At 41.9% G+C, this 24,193-nt stretch overlaps 2 protein-coding genes across 10 annotated transcripts in view; both read right to left on the bottom strand.

Annotated features, from left to right (window-relative positions):
* Nucleotides 1-9,463, bottom strand: part of ICE1 (interactor of little elongation complex ELL subunit 1) — a 76,306-nt gene extending 66,843 nt beyond the window's left edge. For 2 of the 6 annotated variants that reach the window (XR_005593550.1, XM_039522189.1), the window contains exons 1-2: nucleotides 9,128-9,462; nucleotides 1,666-1,724 (exon numbers count right to left, since the gene is read on the bottom strand). Coding sequence is in view for 5 of the 6 variants with exons in the window: in XM_039522189.1 (XP_039378123.1) it covers nucleotides 1,666-1,724; nucleotides 9,128-9,208 (140 nt within the window). In the remaining variant the exon portion in view is untranslated. Of the gene's footprint in view, nucleotides 1-1,665; nucleotides 1,725-9,127 lie in introns of all 6 variants that reach the window. The other 4 variants (XM_039522191.1, XM_039522190.1, XM_039522188.1 and 1 more) reach the window with 3 other exon arrangements.
* Nucleotides 9,464-15,118: 5,655 nt separating this feature from the next.
* The window catches only part of SLC12A7 (solute carrier family 12 member 7), a 327,938-nt gene continuing 318,863 nt past the window's right edge, over nucleotides 15,119-24,193 (bottom strand). For 2 of the 4 annotated variants that reach the window (XM_039524891.1, XM_039524894.1), the window contains 3 exons: nucleotides 23,065-23,079; nucleotides 18,231-18,364; nucleotides 15,119-17,573 (listed from right to left, as the gene is read on the bottom strand). In XM_039524891.1, the coding sequence (XP_039380825.1) occupies nucleotides 17,482-17,573; nucleotides 18,231-18,364; nucleotides 23,065-23,079 (241 nt within the window). In that variant the 3' untranslated portion in view covers nucleotides 15,119-17,481. The remainder of the gene's footprint in view (nucleotides 17,574-18,230; nucleotides 18,365-23,064; nucleotides 23,080-24,193) is intronic. The other 2 variants (XM_039524892.1, XM_039524895.1) reach the window with 1 other exon arrangement.

Raw genomic sequence — 24,193 nt, 5'->3', positions numbered from 1 at the left:
ATTTTTGAATCTGACTTGGACAATCGAGTTTTAAGATTCCATTTCTTATTCATTATACCGAAATGCAGAAAGCTTTACAGTAGTTGTATTGTTTACAAACCCAGCTTAGTTACAAGCTAAAAATAAGTAATTCCCTTCGTTTAATTTAACAATGCAAGCATCAAGTTTTAATTTTGTCAGGCTTTTTGAAAATGTCAAACCTGAAAACAATTCTAAGTGTGTGGATTTGACGTCATTAACTTTATTTTTTCTTACATTATGTATTTAAGCTTCTTTAGCAACACTTTTCAGTTTAGGCTATTAGGAATACCTACAGCCTCTCTTAATTAAATTATGTCTTGGTTCTTCTGATAATTCACCTCAGTCCAGTATATTATATTTAATATAATAGACAACTGGTAACAGGGATTAGCATCTTAATGACAGAACTAAATTTTCTTGAGAAAAAGTGGATGTTAGAAGAAAATCTTAATTCCCAGACTCTGCTTCCAAAGAAGCTTTCCACTAAATTTTCTCACTGTATGTTGGGAACATTCTCTTACTTTCAAACATTTATCTGGTATAAGTAGTTACTCCTGGGGGAATTCTGTACCAAAAATTTAAAAATTCTGTGCCAAAAAATTCAAAATTCTGCATATTTTGTCAAAAACAACACTATATAATCATGCCAGTTTCAATTATGTTGGCAATTTATTTCAAAATACCTGTCAGAAACTATGTCTGTAACAATACAGACACAAAATAATTCCCCCAGGAGTAGAGAAGTAAAGAAAGAACTGTTCCTCAGCTCCCTCCGCCCCAGAGCCCAGCAGGGGGGCCAGACACCTGCACCCTGTATCCTCCAGAGCCCAGCTTGGGGGGGCACCCCCACTCACCCAGACACTCACACCCACTCCCTAGCCCCCATAGCCCAGCTGTGGGCACCCCCCCAACCCAGACACACACAACACCTCCCCACCAGAGCCCAGCTGTGGGGCCCCCTCAAAGCCATTACACTTGCACCCTCTCCTCCGCCAGAGCACAGCCACAGGGCCACCCCCAGCCCAGACAGTTGCACCTCCTGCTTCCCCAGAGCACAGCCATACCCCCCTCCCCAGACACTTGCACCCCCTAACCTCAAGAGCCCTGGGATCCAGAAGGAGAAATAGCCTGATTCTGGGTCCCAGGCTTGTACAGCTGTCTCATTCCTTCAGGGTGTGCCAGGAACCCTCCAACTTCCTCCCCCTCCCTCCTGCGGTGTCTTCTATTTATGAGCTGGCTCTTCCAGATCCAGCACACCCCAGTGGTGGTCAACAGCACTGCAGCCCATGGGGGGGTGGGGGGAGGAAATTCTGGGCACACAACATTAATTTCTGCGCAGGGTATACAGTAGTGCAGACATGAAAGCAAGACTGACAGCAAGTCTAAAATAAAATGAAGACACATTGCTAAGCCTCTCTACACACTTCACATGTTGCAAGTAAGAACTGAAATGCAATACTCTATAGTTTAGGTCTGAGGTCTTTCCTGAGGAAACCATGCCCATTTTACTTTTTTTGTGATGACTAACATCCACAATGGACAATAGATTAAAACAGTCATATAATGCTATAAAATGTATTTTTTTAAACTACTAGTTTAAAACAGTAAAAACGAATTTGTGTAAAATAGATCAGTTGTACTTACTCTGTGTCAATTATTTTTTGCTTCAGTGCAATTAATGCAGCTACATATTCATTTAAATTCTGTAAGGAAAAAAAATCTCAAGTTGGCAAAGAACTTTCACACCAAAAATAGTACAGACACTATACACGCCCCAAACTGAGGAAACTTGTTAACATTCTATATATTTTCAAGTTGACTGGCTAACCTAATGTATTTTTTCTTTTATGCCCCCCATTAAATCCTGACAAACAACTAAACCAAACCATAATGCAGTTCTCTTAATTTATCTATGCCCACTGATTTTCTAATTTACAATTCAAATATTTCTGTTAATGCTAATGCTCATTCCCAATTCAAACTTTCTTTAAAAAACATATCAGAGAAGCCTATCTTTCATCTAAAACGTGAAATGGATTAATACTACTGAAAATATGGGCCTCTGAGTTTTAAGAAATTGTAATGAAAAACTGAAGATCCAAATTTCCATATGGACTATTGTAAATGAACACTGCCGAAATCCAAAAGGTATGTGAATTGAAAGGATACACTTATGAAAGATGAGGTAAAGAAGACAGTTCACTGGAAAAATGCTCTGCCATTCTGGACTCTGGATAGTTAGACTAGTTTAAACAAAGCAAACGTTTTTTGACAAATACACAGTATTTCAGCCTCTTAGAAATCCAGCACTGCTCTTTACTTTGCAAACACTATTCCCAAGATTTATCGCCGAGGCTTCTGCCATAAGAAAGAATGGGAGAAAGAATTAACTGTTAAAAAATTATATAGTACACAGGTTAAGAAAAGAGTGTCTGCACATCTGGGTCTAGTGCTTAGATTAAAAACAAACTTTGTATTTTTGGCTAAAGTCATAAGATACATATAGTGCATAATCAGCAATAACCCACATTTAGGTGAATAAATTTAAGAATAGAGTTTAGATTAGGGCTGTCAATTAACTGCCGTTAAAGTGTGTGATTAATGCACACCACAATTAACGCATTTTTTTTTTAATGGCGTTAATCACAGCAGGGCAGCATCAGCTGCTTTGGAGTACCTACCTCAGGTCAGACGCAGTAATGCAAGCCTCCGCTGGAGGCCAGACGGAAAGAGAAGAGGCTACAAAAAGATGCACGCGGTTCTCATGCCAGCTCCAGTGGAGAAGTATTTTTTAAAAGTAGAAACAGGACAGCTGAGGGTTTGCCCAAGCTGCCCCGCCCCTTGCAGGGTGCTCCAAGGGGCTGGGGCTGAGCACCCCACCCAGCTCTGCACTGCCCATGCTGGGATCTCTTCCTCCAGCCCTGTGCCATCCGCAACTGGGGCTGACCCCACCTCCCATTCCCCTTGCTGCCTGGGGCTGACACACATTCACACATCCCGAGCTTGGGGGCTGACCCCAACCCCGAGCTCCATGCTGCCTGGGGCTGCAGCTCCCCCACCCCCAAAACTCGGGAGCTGACACCCCCCCCCCCCAAGTCACCTGCAGCTGGGGCTGAGCCCCGTGCCACCCGCAGCCCCTCCCCCCAAGCTCCGCAATGCCCATGGTGGGGTCGGGGGGGGAGGGATAGCTCAGTGGTTTGAGCATTGGCCTGCTAAACCCAGGGTTGTGAGTTCAATCCTTGAGGGGGCCACTTAGGGATCTGGGGCAAAAATTGGTCCTGCTAGTGAAGGCAGGGGGCTGGACTCGATGACCTTTCAAGGTCCCTTCCAGCTCTAGGAGATTGGTATATCTCCAATTATTACCTAACCTAGCTCTGTGCCATCCACAACTGTGGCTGACCCCCACCCCCCACTCCCGAGCTTTACGCCACCCACAGCTGGGGCTGACCCCCTCCCCCCATGGCTCCTGGGACTGAGGCTGGCTCCCCCTGAACTTGGGAGCTGACCCCCTCCCAAGCCCCATGTCGCCCGCAGCTGGAGCTGAGCCTCCTGCCACCCGTATGTCCCTGCCAGCCCTGTGCCATCCACAGCTGGGGCTGGACTCTTTCCCCCCCCCCCCCCGAGGCTCCATGCCATGTGCAGCTGTGGCTGAAGGCCCCAAGCTCCATGCCTCCCCTGGCTGACACTTACCACCACCCCCCCCAACCCCCAGCTCTGCGCTGCCCAGGAGTCAGCTCTGAAGCCAGCACTGCACACCAGCAGCAAATTTTTCCACTTTCCTGCTGGCCGGCAGTGCTACCTTCAGTTGACCCCCAGTCAGCAGCCGCCTCTCTCTGCTCTGCCTTGCTGCTGGGACAAATGCCCAGTTTTGGTAAAAAAGTAGGGACAGCTGGCACATAACTGAAAAGGGGGCCTTGTCCTGGCCAAAACGGGACATATCACTCTAGCCAGCCTGCGCCCTATTGTGCCCAGCCGGCCCCTCATTCCCAGGACCAACCCCCCTGCATCGTGCCCCATTGCCCCTAACCGGCCGCTTGCTCCAGGAGTACCCCACAGAGAACATGGGCCTGGCGAGCTCAGCCTCCCTGTCCCAGCCTCTCCACCCCTGCAGTATGATGAGTCCCTGAGGTTAAAATCCATCCTCCTTTGCAAACAAGGGCTCACTCAGCTGAAGGGAGCCCAACTAACTCAGTAAAAGGAGGTGAGCTAAGTACCAGAAACCATGCATCCAGAAGCAGCAGCAAGACACCTCCCTCACCCTCCTCCTACACAAGTTATTGCTTGTTCCTCCCCGCTGTCGTTCCCGGTCCTCCCAGACTCTCCTCCTGCACAAGTCATTGCTTACTTCTCCAATCCCCAAACCCTGTATGCAGATTTCTAAGATGAAACACTCTTTGGACAGGAGGTGAACTTGGTGAGCTCAGAAACCTACCCCAACAGGAGCATCATCAAGAAATCACCTCTCTCTTGAACAACTCACACCCCTCTCATCTCCAGAGTACTGAGATAAAAAAAAAATCTTACCCCTTCAATAAGTTAACCCTCCTCTAAAGGACACATACAAAAGGCTAACCCAGCAGCAGAAGGCGAAAAAAAGCTTCCTGCACAATTCACTCCCATACTGAATGTTAATCCTGAGGTAAAAATCTTTCCATATCTACGGCAAGGACTCTTTTGAACAGGACACAAATATGTTGATAATATAGAACAATGTATTGAATTATTCCAGACACTGACACAGTTCTACTGTGCTTTCATCATCTGGAGTGATTAAATATCAAAAAAGATAATCGAGCAAAGTAGCAACAGTTCAGGTCTTTTGAACAGGAAGTTGATATTTTAAAAACTTCTAGATGGTTCTTTGCCTAAAAAGACTTATCTGGAGGTACTGCAAGGCTGAGTTCCAATATCATAGAAGCACTTCAAGTCTGCAGTACCACCTACGTTCTAAGCATGCTTTTGTCTCCGGATCTTGTGCTACAGATAACCCACCACCACCAAATTAATCCAGCCAGCTGCAACAAATAACAATTACAGTTTCAGGATCGCTACAAACCCATGGATTAAACAAAGTACAACATCTTAACCAATGCTATTGCAAAATGGATAGCTATGGACTGCAGACCACTCAACATTGTACATGACAGAGGCCTAAGAGATATCATTCAAATTGCATCTTCCACTCAGCCATGCACTTTGCCCTCACAAGGAGCCATTGCATCACGAATAAATGACCAATATGACAACGAGAAGACTACAAAGTAAGAGCTTCTGAAAAAATGCACTGGCTGTTGCTTTGACTAGTGACCACTGGACATCCTTGAGCAATCATAGCTATCTTGGTGTCACGGCACACCTTATTAATGCCGCATGGACACTGTGGTTGTTTGCTCTAACAGTAACCCATCCTGAAGAGAGACATTATGCTGAAGCACATGCAGAGCATTTCATGTATGTTGCAAAAGAACAGAATATTCAAGAAAAAGTAGCAACAATTAGTACTGACAGTGCATGTAAAATGGAGCAGCAGTCAGCCGCTTGCCTTTAGAACACATGACGTGCATTGCTCACAGTCTGCAGTGATCCATTACAGTAGAGCTCAGTGGTAGTGGTTTTGAAAACGTGCTGGCAAAATGCAGAAAACTTGTAGGCCATTTCAAATAAACACAGTCCAGCTAATAGTACAGAGCTAGGAATATAACAAGCTGCAAATGGACAGAAACAAGAACCTCTCATACACAATATTTCAACCAGATGGAACTCCACATTGGCCTATGATTCAGTGCCTGCTTTGCAATAAAGCCGCTATCACATCCACATTAGTTCTTCAAAAGCTCCATCTATCAGTGCCAACAGATAAGGATTTTGAAAAAATGCAAAAGCTAGAAACACTACTTGAGCCCTGCAGGATTGTGACTGAACTCCTTGGGGGAAGAGGGGGGAATTGTATGCCTCCTGCTCCATGGTTTTACCTGCATTCTGCTATATATTCTACGTTACAGCAGTCTCTGACAACGAACTAGCATATGTTGTTCAATTTAAGAATACTTTCACAACAGATTTTACAAAACGCACTAGACCCAAGATTTAAGAATCTGAAGTGCCTTCCAAAATCTGAGAGGGATGAAGTGTGGAGCATGCTGTCAGAAGTCTTAAAAGAGCAACAGTCTGATGTGGAAATTACAGAACCCAAATGAGCAAAAAAAAAGAAAATCAACCTTCTGCTGGTGGCATCTGACTCAGATGATTAAATTGAACATGCATCAGTTCCCACACTGCTTTGGATTGTTATTGAGCAGAACCCATCATCAGCATGGACGTATGTCCTCTGGAATGGTGGTAGAAGCATGAAAAGGCATATGAATCTTTAGCACATCTGTCACGTAAATATCTTGCTGGGCAAGCGACATTGTAAACAAGAAGCAGGCAGCATTCTCTCCCACAAATGTAAACAAGCTTGTCTAAGAGACCAACACCCACAAGATCTTCACCAAGCACTCTCAAAACTACGATATCCGCACAAGGAAACAAATCAACAGAGCCAGACATGTACCTAGAAGCCTCCTGCTACAAGACAAGCCCAAGAAAGAAACCAACAGAACTCCACTGGCCATCACCTACAATCCTCAGCTTAAACCTCTCCAATGTATCATCAGTGATCTACAACCCATCCTGGACAACGATCCCTCCCTTTCACAGACCCTGGGAGGGAGGCCAGTTCTCGCCCACAGACAACCCACCAACCTTAAGCATATTCTCACCAGCAATCACACACCACATCATAACAACTCTAACTCAGGAACCAATCCATGCAACAAACCTTGATGCCAACTCTGCCCACATATCTACACCAGCAACACCATCACAGGACCTAACCTGATCAGCTACAACATCACTGGTTCATTCACCTGCACGTCCACCAATGTGATATATGCCATCATGTACCAGCAATGCCCTTCTGCTATGTACATTGGCCAAACTGGACAGGATCAATGGACACAAATCAGACATTAGGAATGGCAATATACAAAAACCTGTAGGAGAACATTTCAACCTCCCTGACCACAAAATAGCAGATGTAAAGATAGCCACCTTAGAGCAAAAAAACTTCAGGACCAGACTCCAAAGAGGAACTGCTGAGCTTCAGTTCATTTGCAAATTTGACACCATCAGATCAGAATTAAACAAAGACTGTGAATGGCTAGCCAACTACGAAAGCAGTTTCTCCTCCCTTGGTGTTCACACCTCAACTGCTAGCAGAGGACCTCACCATCCTTGACTGAACGAACCTCGTTATCTCCAGACTGATTCTTGCCTGCATATTTATACCTCCCTCTGGAAATTTCCATTACATGCGTCTGATGAAGTGAGTATTCTCCCATGAAAGCTTATACTCCAACACATCTGTTAGTCTTAAAGGTGCCACAGGACTCTCTGAAGCTTGTCTAAGTGATTGGCTGAAAAAGAAGTAGGACTGAGTGGATTTGTAGACTCTAAAGTTTTATATTGTTTTATTGTTAAGTACAGTTATTCCTTTGTACATAATTCTACATTTGTATGTTCAACTTTCATGATAAAGAGACTGCACTACACTACTTCAATAAGGTGAATTGCAGTTTCTTTTTTGTAGTACAAATGTTTGTAATAAATAAATGTAAAGTGAGCACTGTACACTTTGTGTTCTGTGTTGCAACTGAAATCAAAATATTTGAAAATGTAGAAAACATTCGCAAATATTTAAATAAATGGTATTCTATTATTGTTTAACAGCACAATTAATTGTGATTAATTTTTTTAATCGCTTGACAGCCCTAGTTTAGATATTAGCATCCAAGTATTCAGCTACATCATTCATGAGAAGTTATACAGAGAGTTGGTTGAGGAAAGCAAATATAGCAATAAGTAAGATTGTCCCTCAGTAATTGAGAATATATGGTAGATTGTATTTTCTAAATGAACAATCCATGTGAAAAATATTTCAGTTACTTTCCCCACTATGCTTCTCATCAGCACTCCATCTCATCCTTCCTGGTATTGCTGATGTCCAGAGTGATGTGTGTACTCAAAATCATAACCAAATACAGAAAAAACCAGGGTACCCCTCAAGATGCATGCATCGCTAATTTAAGCGATAATCTTAACACCTTCAGCCTCCCTCACTATTTCTCTTTCCTATTCTTAAATTAAGCCCCAATTCTGCAATGAGTTCTGCATAGGAAGACAGACCTCTGAGGCTCTGCAGAGTGCCACTAAAGTCAATAGGACTACATGTCTGAGTAGAAGCTCTCACACACACAGCGTATTGCAAGACTGAAACCTTAAGAATATTAACGCTGTCATTTTCTGTTTTGTGAAGTACCATACACACTTGTAGTGCTGTACAAATCAGTAAAATAGATAGATTTGGTAGAAAAGGAATCAAATCAGTTTACAAAAAGAAAATCTTTGTAAAATCCAGCTGGAAAAGTGCACGTTGTCCAAGACTTTTAGGAAATCCAAAAGTGCAGAAGGGTGATGCTAGTGGAATTGCTAGAAAAAAGCGATAATAGAGACTACAGCTCTTTTCTGATTCTTTATGAGACAGACGTGAAGGGACTTCTTTCCGTTTGCTATTTAAGTTCACAATTCATGTTCTAACCCACTCTATTTCCTCTGAAAGGTTGCTGACAGATGGAGGGCTCAGCACCTGCCCGCCACATCAAGGTTCACGATACCAAGACTGAGAATTAAACTGACTATTTTTAAGACTTTAAAATTCAACACGGTCCGGTGGAGGCCAAGGACGCTCCCAATGAGCCGAGCGAGGGCCGCTGCGGAGCCTCCAGCAAGAATTGAGGAGACACGACTGGCTCTGCCCACGTCCTGTGGTTAAATGCCACAGCAGCAAGAAGGTCGCTGGACTCTAACCAGAGGCGCCCGCCCTGGCCGAGCACCAGAAAACAGGAGCAGGTCCCGCTGTCTGCTGCAGGCAGGAGCGCAGGTGGCTGGGCGCTACCTGCATAAGGGCAGGGGCGGGGTCCCAGCCGGCTTGCGGGTGGGACAGGGGAGGGGGACGGCCCCGGTCTCAGCCGGGCTCGGGCGGAGGCGAGGCGCGGGGCGCCGGTACCTGCTGGAGCGCGCTGCAGTTCGCACAGGCCGTGGCGGCCTCGGCCGCGATCCCCGCCGCCGGCGCCTCTCCGGGCATCATGGTCCCCGCGGCGCCGAGTCCCCGGCACCGGCCCTGCTGCCGCCGCCGCTGCCCCGCGCCTCCATCCGCCCGCAGCCCCGGCAGCGAGGCGCTGGGCCGGGGCAGACGCGGTAGAAACGCAGCGCGACGCAGTGCCAGGAAGGACCCCCCGCCTGGTGCCCGCCCAGCTGCCTGCCCGGGAACGGAACAGACCAGCCGGCTTGAGGCGCTGTTTTTCGGGGCGGGGGCTCGCTCCGTAGAGCCGCTCGGAGCCAGATTAACGAGGGGTTCTGCGGACAGGGGCGTGTTTACAAACAGGCTATTCCATAGAGCCCCGCTCGGGTCCTGCTTCGTTAGGGCGGGTCGCGCTTCCCGCCTCCCACGTGACGGGGGAGGAGCGGCGGCTGCAGGTCCCATCATGCACTGCGTCTTCTCGAGCGTTGCGTGCTGGGAGCTGTAGTCTCCTTGGGCATCCGCACGGGGCTGGAAGGGCGGGGGCGCTGCCTGCCTGCTGGGCTCCCGCTGTCCCGTGGGCTTCCGCGGTGGCGCGTCCCGCCGCCTCCCCGCCCCAGTAAGCGCACACGGGTTTGTTGGGCACTGAGCGGCAGCAGCGTGGAAACCACACGGGTCGCCGCCTCGGAGAGCAGGGCCGGCTGCTTTGGGGCCAGACTAACGCGGGAACGAGAGCGATTACTGTGTAGGCAGAGGGACTACGTGGATTTTACCCATGGAGTTTTAGAAAAAGGGACCATGTCAACAAAGAAAAGTTTTGGCATAGCGCTTCATTGATTTATGAAATAAATAAAATATCTAAATTTTCAGGTGTAATCAAATATAAATAATCTAGGATACAGCATTAATAAGGCACATTCGCTACCTCTCCCTCTCATTTATTTTATGATTTCGTTTTCTCAAGGTCAGATATAAGTTACTTGCTTTTTAGAAACCAGCTAAAGCCTATGTGTGCGTGTGTATATATGAATATGTAACTAGGTCTTCCATGCAAGACCAGATTCACACCCAGGAGCGGCTCTAGGATTTGCGCTGCCCCAAGCAGGGCGGCACGCCGCGGGGGGGCGCTCTGACGGTCGCCGGTCCCACGGCTCCGCTGGACCTCCTGCAGACGTGCCTGCGGAGGGTCCACTGGTCCCGTGGCTCCGGTGGACCTACCGCAGGCACGCCTGCGGATGCTCCACTGGAGCCGCGGGACCAGCGGACCCTCCGCAGGCACGTCTGCGGGAGGTCCACCGGAGTCGCCTGCTGCCCTCCTGCGGGACGCCGCCCCAAGCGCACGCTTGGCGCGCTGGGGTCTGGAGCCAGCCCTGTTCACACCTTACACACCCCTAGGCACAGCATCTTCAGCACCCGCCCACCCACCCCCTGTCCAGCCTAAGAATCACTGAGAGCTGGGTGGAACCTCAAGAGACCAACTCATAGAGGTCTCAGTGGAGAGGCAGGTGAGGTGGCAGCAGAAGTAACAGCGCAGGGCCATTGGTGACTTGAGCAGATGATGGCATGATGGAGTAATGGTGGCATGAATGACAGCATGCTGAATGATGGCACAGCTGCACACAGAGTGACTGGTGGCAACTGTAAGCCAGATGAGGTAACATTGCTCAATGTTTCTTCCCCTGCCCCCCTTTCTGGGTAGGAGATAAACTCATGTGAATGCACCTCTGAACTCTGGGTCTCTGCTGACCAAGGAGAGCTGTGAGTGGGGTGTGGTGGAGGGAGAGGGGAGTGGCATGTTAAAGGGACATTTGTTGTACTTAAACACCACAAGGTGAGAAAGGGAGGCAAAGGACACTGCCCAACGGACTCTGGTACAGGAGTTTTGCTAATGTTCAGATGTGTTCGAATCATGGTTGTAGCATTTTTCCAAATTAATGCCAAGCTCCTTTCTTCTTTTTAGTAAATGTTTTCTCTGCTATACAGTGCTTGCCAGGGTGGAAGTACTGCCTCTTAAAGGAAGCTAGTATGGTGCTTAATTTCCCCAGATTACTGAGTGATGGTTCAGGCCGGTTCTGTGTTGAACTGTTAAAAGGGACCCCTGGATATTGAGCCCAGCCATTGTTGCTGCGAGCTCCACATGGCAAAAGGGTCACACCACTGTTTCCACCCCGCCCCACCCCACCCCACCCCCACTCAGAGAACATAAAAACATAATGGCCCTACTGGGTCAGACCAAAGGTCCATCTAGCCCAGTATCCTGTCTTCCGATGGTGGCCAGAGCCAGGTGTCCCAGAGGAAATTAACAGAACAGGTAATCATCAAGTGATCCATTCCCTGTCGATCATTCCCAGATTCTGGCAAACAGAGGCTAGGGACACCATTCCTGCCTATCCTGGCGAATAGCCACTGATGGACCTATCCTCCATGAATTTATCTAGTTCTTTTTTGAACCCTGTTATGGTCCTGGCCTTCACAATATCCTCTGGCAAGGAGTTCCACATGTTGACTGTGCGTTATGTGAAGAAATACTTCCTTTTATTTGTTTTAAACCTGCTGCCTATTAATTTCATTTGGTGACCCCTAGTTCTTGTGTTATGAGGAGTAAACAACACTTCCTTATGTACTTTCTCTACACCAGTCATGATTTTATAGACCTCAATCATATTTCCCCTTAGCCGTCTCTTTTCCAAGCGGAAAAGTCCCAGTCTTATTAATCTCTCCTCTTACGGAAGCCGTTCCATACCTCTAATCATCTTTGTTGCCCTTTTCTAAACCTTTTCCAATTCCAATATATCTTTTTTTGAGATGGAGCGACCACATCTGCACACAGTATTCAAGATGTGGGCATACAATGGATTGATATTTTCTATCCCTGTCTTAATTATTCCCAGCATTCTATTAGCTTTTTGACGGCTGCTGCATGGGGAGAGGCACGGCTGGCCTGCTACTGGTAGCAAATTACATCAGAGAGCAGTTTTTGTAATCCCTTACATACAAGTAACTGCTGCAGGTAGCAAAGTCCTACAGGGAGCAGGTTCTTGCACTGCACCTGCTGGCGCTGGGTGGTGCCATGGCAGGTGATTTAGAAGTTCTGATCGGACTCTGTCTCTGAGAGCTCGTGCCCTCCAGTCTCAGCGAGCTCCAAGTGCGAACCACCAATTCGAATTCGCATCCTGAGCACCCAATGATGGGGCGGAGGGCAGGGCCAGGGCCACAATATCCCTGGGATATTGTGGCCCTGGCCCTGCCCTGTGAGCAGAGCGACCAATCACAGTTCCAGCTGGGTTTGAAAAAAAGTGTGCACAGCTGAAGGATACCAAAATGCTTTACAAACTGCAATAATCATTGCTAATTTAATATTGTCCCCATTGTTGGTATTACATATTACTTCTCTCTAGGTACCTGATTAGAAACTCCAAGACAGTAACTATGTCCATTTGTTATTTCTAAGAATTATCTCCTGGTTAAGTTACCTTCCATCTCACAGGAGAGAGCTTATTGCCCACTTGTTGGGCCAGGTACATTTGTCATTTACTTAAACTTTCAGATTACCTAAAATATGGTATCGTAGGATTTTCAGATAATTATTTATATTTTCACCTTTTGAAGCATTGTGATTTAATTATATCACGACATTTAGAAATACAAATGCTATGTTTTGTAAAAAGTGTAAACAGTCAAAAATGACTTTGTTACAATATTCACAGTCATAGAATTTGAGGTCAAAAGGGATCACCAAACCATCTATTCTGACCTAGTTATCACAAAAGGGATCACCAACACGACCCAGCACTCGCACACAAATCCCAACAACTAAAATTAAACTAAGATTATGTCTACACTACCATTTATGTTGATATAATTTGCGTCATTCAGGGGTGTGAATAAGCCACCCCACTGAGTGACATAAGTTACACCGACCTAAGCACTGGTGTGGACAGTGCTATGTTGGAACTTCTCCTGCTGACATAGCTGCCCCCGTTCATTGTGGGTGGATTAATTAAGTCGACAGGAGATCTGTCTCCTGTCAGCTTAGAGCGGCTACACTAGAGAGCTTACAGAGACACAGTTGTATCAATGCATTATAGCCCTCAGGAGACTAAACTAGTACATGCCACAAGCAGAGAACAGAAGGGATGGAGGTGCATTAATGCCCAAGGCTCCTGCAATGGAAACTGATTAACTGAGATGTACCCAGACGATCCTGGCAATCAGTCTGCACTCCATGCTGCAGTGGAAGGCCAAAAACTCCCAAGGTCATTGCCAATTTGCCCTGGGGTTGCGGGGGGAGGGGGAGGGAATTATTTCCTGTTCCCACACATGGTGATCACAAATAAATTACTTTAAATAAATCATAACTATATAACTTCAAGTATATTAATAATGAATATTGTAATAAACTGCATTTCTGACTCTGTGTAAGAAGAGTAGGGGTGCAATTTTAAAAATTCCTAGCCATGAGATAGAAATTAACCTCTGGGCATGCCATGCAATATTTTCTAGTTGTATAGCTCCAAAGTACTTTTTGAAGATTGGTAATCAAAACCCCCTCTTCTTTGAAATGTCTCTGTTTAATTAGGGGAAATAGTGGTGTTTTCCTCTTCCATTAGAAATCTGTGAACTATATAGATTAAAAAATAAAATAATACAAATATAATAAATACCTGTGGATGGGTATAAAAATTAAAATCCTGCTTAGACTATTTATTAGTCAATCTATTAGTCAGGGAAGGTTTTTCATCAAATCATACATGTGGTAAGAATTCTACCAACTCTATTTGGTATTACTCTTCATGAATTATTTGCATCTACATCTATCTATATTATGTGGATTGACTTAATTTAGCCGTTTGTTTTTCTGTTTTGTTGTTTTTTTTTTAATATAGCACATTATGGCATTTGGTCCTGCATTGGATTCAACTTGTGAAAAATTCTGTATATTCTTGTAATTGTTATTTGCAGCTTTTAATTTGTATAAATTTAATACCTGTATTATCTAATTGAGTTCTTTCTACAATTATTTACACCACTTTTTCTCTAGATTTGATGGCAAAAATTGATGGCAGTATGAATTTTTATTATTCACCAGTAAGAACATAAGAAAGGCCGTACCGGGTCAGACCAAAGGTCCATCTAGCCCAGTATCTGTCTACCGACAGTGACCAATGCCAGGTGCCACAGAGGGAGTGAACCTAACAGGCAATGATCAAGTGATCTCTCTCCTGCCATCCATCTCCATCCTCTGACGAACAGAGGCTAGGGACACCATTCTTACCCATCCTGGCTAATAACCATTTATGGACTTAGCCACCATGAATTTATCCAGTCCCCTTTTAAACATTGTTATAGTCCTAGCCTTCACAACCTCCTCAGGTAAGGAGTTCCACAAGTTGACTGTGTGCTGCGTGAAGAACTTCCTTTTATTTGTTTTAAACCTGCTGCCTATTAATGTCATTTGGTGACCCCTAGTTCTTGTATTATGGGAATAAGTAAATAACTTTTCCTTATCCACTTTCTCAACATCACTCATGATTTTATATACCTCTATCATGTCCCCGCTTAGTCTTCTCTTTTCCAAGCTGAAGAGTCCTAGCCTCTTTAATCTTTCCTCGTATGGGACCCTCTCTAAACCCCTAATCATTTTAGTTGCCCTTTTCTGAACCTTTTCTGGTGCTAGAATATCTTTTTTGAGGTGAGGCGACCACATCTGTACACAGTATTCGAGATGTGGGCATACCATGGATTTATATAAGGGCAATAATATATTCTCAGTCTTATTCTCTATCCCCAGTCTTTTTCTGTCAATCATTTTTATATTTAGATTTGAAACAATACACATGACATCAATAAAATTACTTGGTTTGTACTGACAGAGCTTATTGTATTGTGTATCTTCCCCATCAACTATTTTCATATGAGTATCAACAAGAATGTGTAGCACAGACAGTAGTGGTTTCAGACAGTTTTATTTATTCATGAACATCTACACAAACAAAGGGAAACATTGTCATTTCTAAACATTTACAAAAGTATTTCGTATAGAGAAGATAATGATCTTGCAAATATTTTAGTATAAACAAAAAATAACCTCAGGGTTATCTGGCAGGTACTTATGCTGTAATACCAAAATGTACTTGTAGCCATGATTCATCTTCTTAATTTTCATAACTATTAGTTTCAAGGATTGTGACTTTCCTATTTAAAAAAAATACTTACTAAGTTAAAAGCCATATTTGCATACACTGAAAAATGCTGCACTTTGATGTGTACCCCTAATTCTTATTAATGGCTAGAGTAGCTTATGGTATTGCATCAAAGAGATGATGGATTTCTTTCTGCTATTTCAGACTAGATATTTTCTAGATTCTTTTAGGTACATATTCATAATGAATATTACATCAACACAATCTTTCATCACACAGTTTAGTAAACATAATTTCTTTAGCTGTTTAATTATTTTTGGAATTAAGTCTGTCCAATGTATTGAGTGGTATTGTTTCTTGTTTACGAATACATTCAGATTCATTCTGAAAAAGTGTTACATCACTTCATATTTTTACAAAAAATATTCTTTATGAGCTATGATAGCCAGATTATTATTACAAGGAATCTAGGATGTGTGTTCCAGTTACAATATTGAATGAGCTTTGGTACACCTAACTACTCTACCACATACTCTAAAGTTCTAAACCAGAGAACTGAAAAGAAAGCACAAACCAAAAAATGTGCATGTTTAGACATACTGCAGCAAAACTATTGAAGAAATCTTTCAAAACAGGGCCTGGAACATACAGCATTTACTTCTAAGGTTGCTATAAGTGTGTGTAAAAATATTTCTTTATAGAGACTATAAACAGTAGATAGTGTTGTACAAAGAAAACAAAATGTAAAAATGAGTTGACAAGTAGAATATTTCTTTAATACATTTATAAGCCATTTTTATCTATGACTGAATATATACTTCATCAATGAAATTTGTAGAAAAAATGACTTACCTGAAATGCTTACTGAAAATATATTGGCAGATCTATCATTTAAAACATGAAATTATGTTCCCCACACAGAATAACATATTTTATTTTACACATTGCACTTTGTCTTTAGTGTAATTATGCCAGATCCCTTAAACTAGTATAGTCCCTAGGTACTATTGCAATATTTGTGGCCAGATATTTTCAGTATCAACAAACACTAGGCAGTTACAAATAGTTTTAAGATGTAATTTATAAACTTAATTTTATGGCCAGTCATAATGCACAGAGGTGTATTATTAACACAAAGTTGAAAAATACTATATAAAACAAATATCTACAAAGTTAATAGTTTACCCCCAATTCAGTTGACAAAGAAATAAAAATAATAAAAAGAAATAGGGCGACTGTTCCTGCATTTAATTTAAAGCAGAACACTACACTTAACTGGTCAAAGTGAACCTCCTTATTTCCCACACTTCAGTTTTATCATTTGAATTTGAATATTGCATGCCGTGTGTTGAAAATTCATCACAAGGCAGAATCACAGACATAGGATATATAAAATGCCCTACTTTCCCTATTCTCTTCCCCATCACTTGCTATGTCCATTATCTAAGCAGGAGATGGTTAAAATTCTCGAGTTCTGGTTGCAGTTCTCAGACTGCTCCAAAATGCAATAGCCCCCAAGGTGGCTACTCTGGGATCACTGGAATGCAGTGGGCTACAAGCATGAAAGGAACTGTGTGTGAAGGGGTAAGTAGAATACCTTCACCTCCAATTGGAGATTATCCTTACACAGCAGCAGTGCAAAGGGGGTCACAGATATTTTTTATAACTTAGTAAAGTCAGCAAAGTAAAGTTTAGATAAAAATACAAAAAAAGGTAATTTAAAAGAATTATAGTAGTTAGTAGTCTGTCAAGAGGACAAAATAATAAGACCAGGGTTTCTTGTCTGAAATATTTCATGTTTTGTTGATAAACTTGGGAGGTTTTAACATCATTAAATTATTCTTTTGTAGAAGCAAAATAATACAATTAATGTTACTAAAAATGCAGATGTCTGTTTTTCTCTGTTTGTGCACATTTAAAACATTAGTTACTTCATCTGCCATAAAAATTACCTTTCCCTTCTTGGGTCTCACACCAAGATTGCTTAAAAAAATACCCTCCTGATCCTCAGCATTTATTTAATACTACAATATATACATTTCTTCTATAAAGATAAATCTATGTAGGAAATAATTTCAGATAGATTCCTTTGAAAGAAAGCAGTACACCTGATCAGAAGATTCAGCTGGTACATCATTTCAAGTACACAGGTAATTTCATTTCAACTGTTCAAATTACTGCAGTTAATCTGTAACAGCATTAGGAGTAAATGGTGATCACTTCACGTCCACCACCTCGCACTAAGAGAACTCTGTTCAGACCTTCTGATAAAACTTCCAAAAACTCCATGTCTGGGGGATAATCAAGTTAAGGTTTTAAGATTATAGACAAGAAATAAAACAACCTTTAAAACATAATAATAAAAAAAACCACCCTTAATAAATTGTACTCCTGCATCCAAAGTGCAAGTGCAGCAGCCACAGCCAATAACTTGTCTGAAGCACCTAACACATTCATCTTTCATGAAGTGCAGCCACAACAATTTTAGATCCTAGCATGCAAAGAACCTGCCAGCTCAGCTCAAGAAGGAGTAATAAATGTTGGGATCTATGTAGGCACCCCAGAAGTACTAATAAATAGATAAAATTGGCATTAAACTCTATTATTTTTATCTAAGCATTTTAGATAAACTGAACCCAAAATACCAGTGTTACCATTAAATAAAGATAACATTTTCTACACACCACTTTTGGTCTCATAAAAACATATTCTGCAAACCCTAGTCTTAAAGGCATAGTTCCCACTAGTTAAAATACAAACAAAAAAGCCACAGTACAGACAAAAAAAAGCACACAGCCCCTATATACATATAAACAGATATACACATGCTCATGCTACTCATTCATATAAATTACAACTTTAATTTTTGCAATTGTTGATCTATATGATATTGTTACTTTTTTGTAATATAGTATACTTCACCATTAAAACAATACAGCATAGGATACAGTTTTCATCCCCTTTTTTGTTTTTAGGAGGTCCAGGCATATTCAATAAAACTAGTTGAGCATGTTGTGACTTATTTAATATTACTCCATTGAGCTTCACAGCAGTGTGCATTCTTCTCACATTTGACTGATTCCTAGTACATAAACAAACTTTTCTAAAGTAAAGATATTATTGTAACCAGTAACTATTTTAATCTGTACACCATACATAAATTCATGAACAATGATAATTAGTTGAAAATCTAATACTTGTGATAGAAGGAGATGCTTAAGAGGGTTAAATTTAGATCTCAGTACAGCTTAAATGAGTAACTATAATTATAGAAGTTATTAAAAATAAAGTCCAATTTTGATAGTTTATGAAAGATGGGCTATAATTTTAACTTAAAAGTGGTAATACTTTCCTTCAAAATAAGATAAAATCTAAACACAAGTATTGCTTTCAGGATAATTTCCTTATAAGTGAAATTTAAGCCAAGGAGTGGATATAGATTGATAGGGATGCCTAGAAATATAACTGAGGGAAGAATGCAAAACAGGGATTTATGATGGAAATTCTGACACAATCTTTGCTAAAGCATTTCTAAATGCACTGTAGCAAGATTATGCACAGTGGGATTTCCTTTAAGTTCCTTTGAAAATCCCAGCGTAAGTTAAACTACAGTCATACTATAAAATCTTTGAACGAAATTCAGTTCATAATGGGAAACTATATGAGAAAGTAGCAAAGTGGTTAGTTGTTGGCAATAACACCCAAAGGCACTGCCAGTCATTTTTTTAATTCATCATCTCACAATGGTTTTATGACATTTTTTCTCCTTGTTGTTTGTCTCTGTCTCTAGAAATAAGTTATATGGACAGGCTTCTGAGTTTACTGGTGTGAAAAGATACAGAAATAGGCATAATAGATACAATGACCAGATATCAGAATTTATCAGGATGTCTTGGGTATTGCAGAGCTGTCCCATTTTTCTGAGTGGTCCTATTGAAATCAGTTTTGTCCTGGCTTCAGTAAAAATTATTAGACATCTTGGGTGACTCCCACTGTGGTGCTCAGTGACTCCCTCTAAGGTCTTTGTTTTCCACATAAACAGATATCACTTCTGCTCCCACCAGCCACAAAACAAGTGCTTACATTTTGCTTACAAATGACAGGGATAACTGTCATCTAAATGGCCACAGCTGAAGCTTTGAAATTCTATGTAGACCTCTTTCATGGTATGTGGGAGCTTTTGGAAGGAAGCCCCCTTCTCAAGCAGTGATGATGATGATGATATCTTTCAATGAGGGAAGGGATGGCTCAGTGGGCTGAGCATTAGCCTGCTAAACCCAGGGTTGTGAGTTCAATACTTAAGGATCTGGGGCAAAATCAGTACTTGGTCCTGCTGGTGAAGGCAGGGGGCTGGACTCAATGACCTTTCAGAATCCCTACAAGATAGGGATAGCTCCTAATATTTATTTACAGGTTACTATGCTGACCAATGCTAATTCCCATATGTTTTTATTTAACACTGTAGTTTTACTGAGATAGCAGAGATGCATCTGGGTGATGAGGCCCTGGCATGCTGGTTTGACTCAATGGTCTGGCAGAGTGAGGGTTGTCTGGCAAGCAGAAGAAGGCCATAGCTCACTCTCTGAGACTCCAGAAAAGCTACATTATAAATACAGCATATCTCGGACTTGGCTTAGGGGTGAGGGAGGGGGAGTAAAAGAAGGAAAAGGGACTGCCCAATAAGAGAGGTCCTATATGGATCTAGAGAGTTATAGCCTCAACATTCCAATGATTCCTCAGCTGAGGACAGCAAGAGGAACTAGAAGTTGAAATTAGATCACTACTGCAAAAAACATTAAATTAAAGCCATAAAAGAAAATGGTCAGAAGAAACTTGTTCAGTTGCCAGAGGCAGAATTTCAGGTGGTCTGAAGTGAGGGCAGGGCTGTCCCCAGCAACACTGGACTGTTACCAAATTCTAAACATGAGACACAGTCCCTCTAATTAAGAATAAAGGGGAAAGCTGGTAACAGAAATAAAATAAGGCAAGAAATTGTTCATTCCTCACTTTGTCCTCTATTTTCTTCTGTTTGTTTTCCTTTCTTCATGTTCTAGTGTTCCTTCAAATAATCAAAAATCACTGCCCCCTCCCCCACCCCAAAAAACAAAGTTTGGCTTAAACATGAATAAAAACATAAAAATAAAGTTGAGTTATTTGCCTTCTGGTTTTTGAGCAGTAGGGTTTGTATTTTAAAGCTTTTCTTTACATTAAAGTTGAAATTCTCATTTAATCACAATATTTCAGGCCTTGGTGCTTTAAGGAAGATACCAAATATCAGAAGAATTGGCAACACTGATTATTAGACAGTGAACCCTACCTCTTGGGGGCAGCAGACAGTGGGAGAGCCCACAATAGCATGATTCCTTCAAAAGCTGTGGCTGGAAGTGTTGAGGCAGAGGGTCTATGCATTTATCCAAAATGCACAGGTTTAGAGAGCCAAACCCCATGCCAATTCCAAGTGACCCTCCCCTCATATGCCTTCAAATTACAGCAAAATTCTGAGAACTGAATTTCTCATCCAACACATACGGTTTTCCTATAAAAGGGATATCTAACATGAAGAAATTATTAATTGGAGAAATTGTTGGATAGGAACTCAGTGAAGGTGACAGATGACTGGCACTTTCTGGAACAAGAAAATACAGTAGAACCTCAGAGTTAAGAACACTAGAATTATGAACTGACCTGTCAACCACACACCTCATTTGGAACTGGAAGTATGTAATCAGACAGCAGCACACACACACACACACACACACACAGCAAATACAATACAATACTGTGTTAAACATAAACTACCAAAATTAAAGGGAAAGCAACATTTTTCTTCTGTATAGTAAAGTTTCAAAGCTGTATTAAGTCAATCTTCAGTTGTAAACCTTTGAAAGAACAACCATAACATTTTGTTCAGAGTTACAAACAGTTCAGAGTTATGAACAACCTCCATTCTCAAAGTGTTCGTAAGTCTGAGGTTCTACTGTAGTTTGGACTCAACTTTTGGGATTCCCTGTAGTTTAAAGCATAGTGATGTGAGAAGACTACAAAAAAAAGATGGATTTAGTTAGGAATGGATTAAGGCATGAATGAGGATTAGAACAGAAACAGTCTCAAAGTAAGGATAAATTATGGCAATATATCACCAGTGGTGATAGGCAGATTAATAAAAAAGGGAGATGTATAATTCCAAGGCTTGTGGCTTTGGAAACAAAGTTAAAATCCAAATAAACCACGATTTTATGTCAGTAACCATCAGCCATATTTACGAGGGCTGTCAATTAATTGCAGTTAACTCAAGCGATTAATGCAAAACAAATTAACTACATTAAAAAATAGTCGCAATTAATCGCAATTTTAATCTCACAGTTAAACAATAGAATACCAATTTAAATTAATTATAAATATTGTGAATGTTTTTCTACATTTTCAAATCTATTGATTTCAATTACAATAAGAATACTGTGTACAGTGCTCACTTTATATTATTATTTTTATTACAAATGTTTGCACTGTAAAAAAGAAAATTAATAGTATTTTTCAGTTCACCTCATCCAATCACTACAGTGCAATCTCCTTGTCATGAAAGCACAATTTACAAATGTAGAATTTATTTTACATAAATTCACTCAAAAGAAAAACAGTGTGAAAATTTAGAGCCTACAAGTCCACTCATTCCTACTTGTAGTTCAGCCAATCGCTAAGACAAACAAGTTTGTTTACATTTATGGGAGATAATGCCCGCTTATTTACCAAGAAGCGGGCAGAAATATCTATTAACTATTTACCCTATTCCTTCCCTACCTGTTTGCCATGCTCATTGATTGTATAATGTTTAAATTTAGATTGCAGGATCTTGGGGGCAAAAATTACTTTTTCTATGAAGAGCCTAACACATTTTTGGGTGCTATCAAACTAATAATAACAAGATTAATTTGGATACAGATTTTTTTTAACCTGAAGGATTTACTTCATTGTTTACAATTCTGTGGAAGTAATTATGGTAGCTAGAAGATGACAAAGAGAAAAATCAAAGATCATAGAGATGGAGCTAAAGAGTCAGCAACAAAACACAGAATTCTGTGTAGGGTGGAAGATGTCTTTTAGCTCTTCTGTCAAAACAGAGAAAACCCAAGAACGGAGAGAGGAGGAAAAGTAGTGGCTTCTAGTGGCTCCATCAGGGTGAATAAACTCCTTCTGGATAGCTACATGATCTGTTTTTATGAATCCATTGGTAAATTTATTTGCTCCCTATAGCCCAAATGAAGGGTGTGGGTGGGGTGGGAAGAGGTGTTACATTGCAGGAGGAAATCTACAGTTTACCAACTGGGAAATGGAGGCTTTTTGAATAATACAATTTTTAAGTCTCAGTCTCATTTTTTTCAGCCCACAGTGCCATACAGTACCATAATCACAATTAACATTTTTAATACATACATTCAATGTTTTAAGAAGATAATTAGAAAAAATGAAGGTCACTTATTTTGCAACCAAATGCTGTCAGATATTTAATGAAAGATTTTGCAATTGACTATATTGAGTATCATTTTTTAAAAACTTACATGTATACTATGAATTACTCTGAAATGAAAAACTGATGAGGTTTAGGAACTAAAACAGAAAAGGGTGTCAGGAAATGCTATGCTAATTATATTCACATGCCAAATCACAATATGTGCACAATATGCATACTGTAAATCATGGGAAGTGACTGCTTTAAAGGAAACATGCAATAATAATACACAAGAACCAGGGAACACAGCCTAAATTAAAACAGATTTGACTTACAGATTTCCCCATTCTCTACATGGAAGAGAAACAAACATGTATAAATACATTGCTTTATGCTATTTGGTACATTTTTAAATATAGCAACTTCAGCTGATAAAAACTGTACAACTTTAGTGGTTTGAATTAACCTTTCCTTTACTGACAAGTAGTATAATTTTAGAGTTCTAATATCTAAATAAAAAATGTCAATCTATGTTTTTTCATGATTCAAAAGGTCTGCTACCAGAAAAGAATTTAAAAAACAACTATTTTAAGTAAAATATGTTAGTCTCTAGTATAGCTTCTGAACAGAATAGTATTTTAAAGCAAAACTCTATCATAACCAAACTGATATTCTGCATTTGTAATAGGTAAAAATTAAAAAAAACAAAAACAAAACAGGCTCCGAAGTGACTGAAGTTTCATTTTCAAGAGCATCTAACTCATTTGCAGTAGCAGTGGCAGCCGGGGGCTCTGGCACCAGTTTAAAGGGCCCAGGGCTTGGCTGCTGCTACCACCCCAGTCCCTTTAAACTGCTGCCAGAGCCCCCGGCTGCTGCTGCTACCCCAGGGCTCTGGGGGCTATTTAAAGAGCCCAGGGCTCCCCTGCCTCTACCGCCCTGGGCCCTTTAAATAGCCCCCGGAGCCCTGGGGTAGTGGCGGCAGGGCTCCAGCGGCAATTTAAAGGGCCCAGGGCATAGAGGCAGCGGGAGCCCCGGCCCTTTAAATAACCCCTGGAGCCCTGCTGCCACTACCCCAGGGCTCCAGCAGCAGGATTCTGGTGTCAATTTAAAGGGCTGGGGCTCCCAGGCCCTTTAAATTGCAGCCTGGGGAAGCCAGGCCGCCCCGGTATGGCACACCGGCTTACTTTCACCTCTGCACTTAGGGTACATCAACACAGCAACCCACCTTCCCTCCCCCGTGGCAGCGTGTCTCAGAGCCCAGTTCAACTAACTTGAGCTCGCAATATCGGGCTAAAAATAAAATAACAGTGTAGATCTTCCTACTTGAGTGGGAGACCGGGCTCTGAAACCTGGGCTGGAAGAGGGTCTCAGAGCCGAGCAAGAATGTTTATACTGCTATTTTTAACCCTGTAGTGCATGCCCGAGTCAGATGAGCTGGGCTCTGATACTCCCTGCTGCAGGAGT

This window comes from Mauremys reevesii, linkage group 2, assembly GCF_016161935.1.
Source record: "Mauremys reevesii isolate NIE-2019 linkage group 2, ASM1616193v1, whole genome shotgun sequence".
In the NCBI taxonomy this organism is placed as follows: domain Eukaryota; kingdom Metazoa; phylum Chordata; order Testudines; family Geoemydidae; genus Mauremys; species Mauremys reevesii.
The sequence above is the reverse complement of the archived record's forward strand: the minus strand, read 5'-3'. Positions and strand labels throughout refer to the sequence as shown.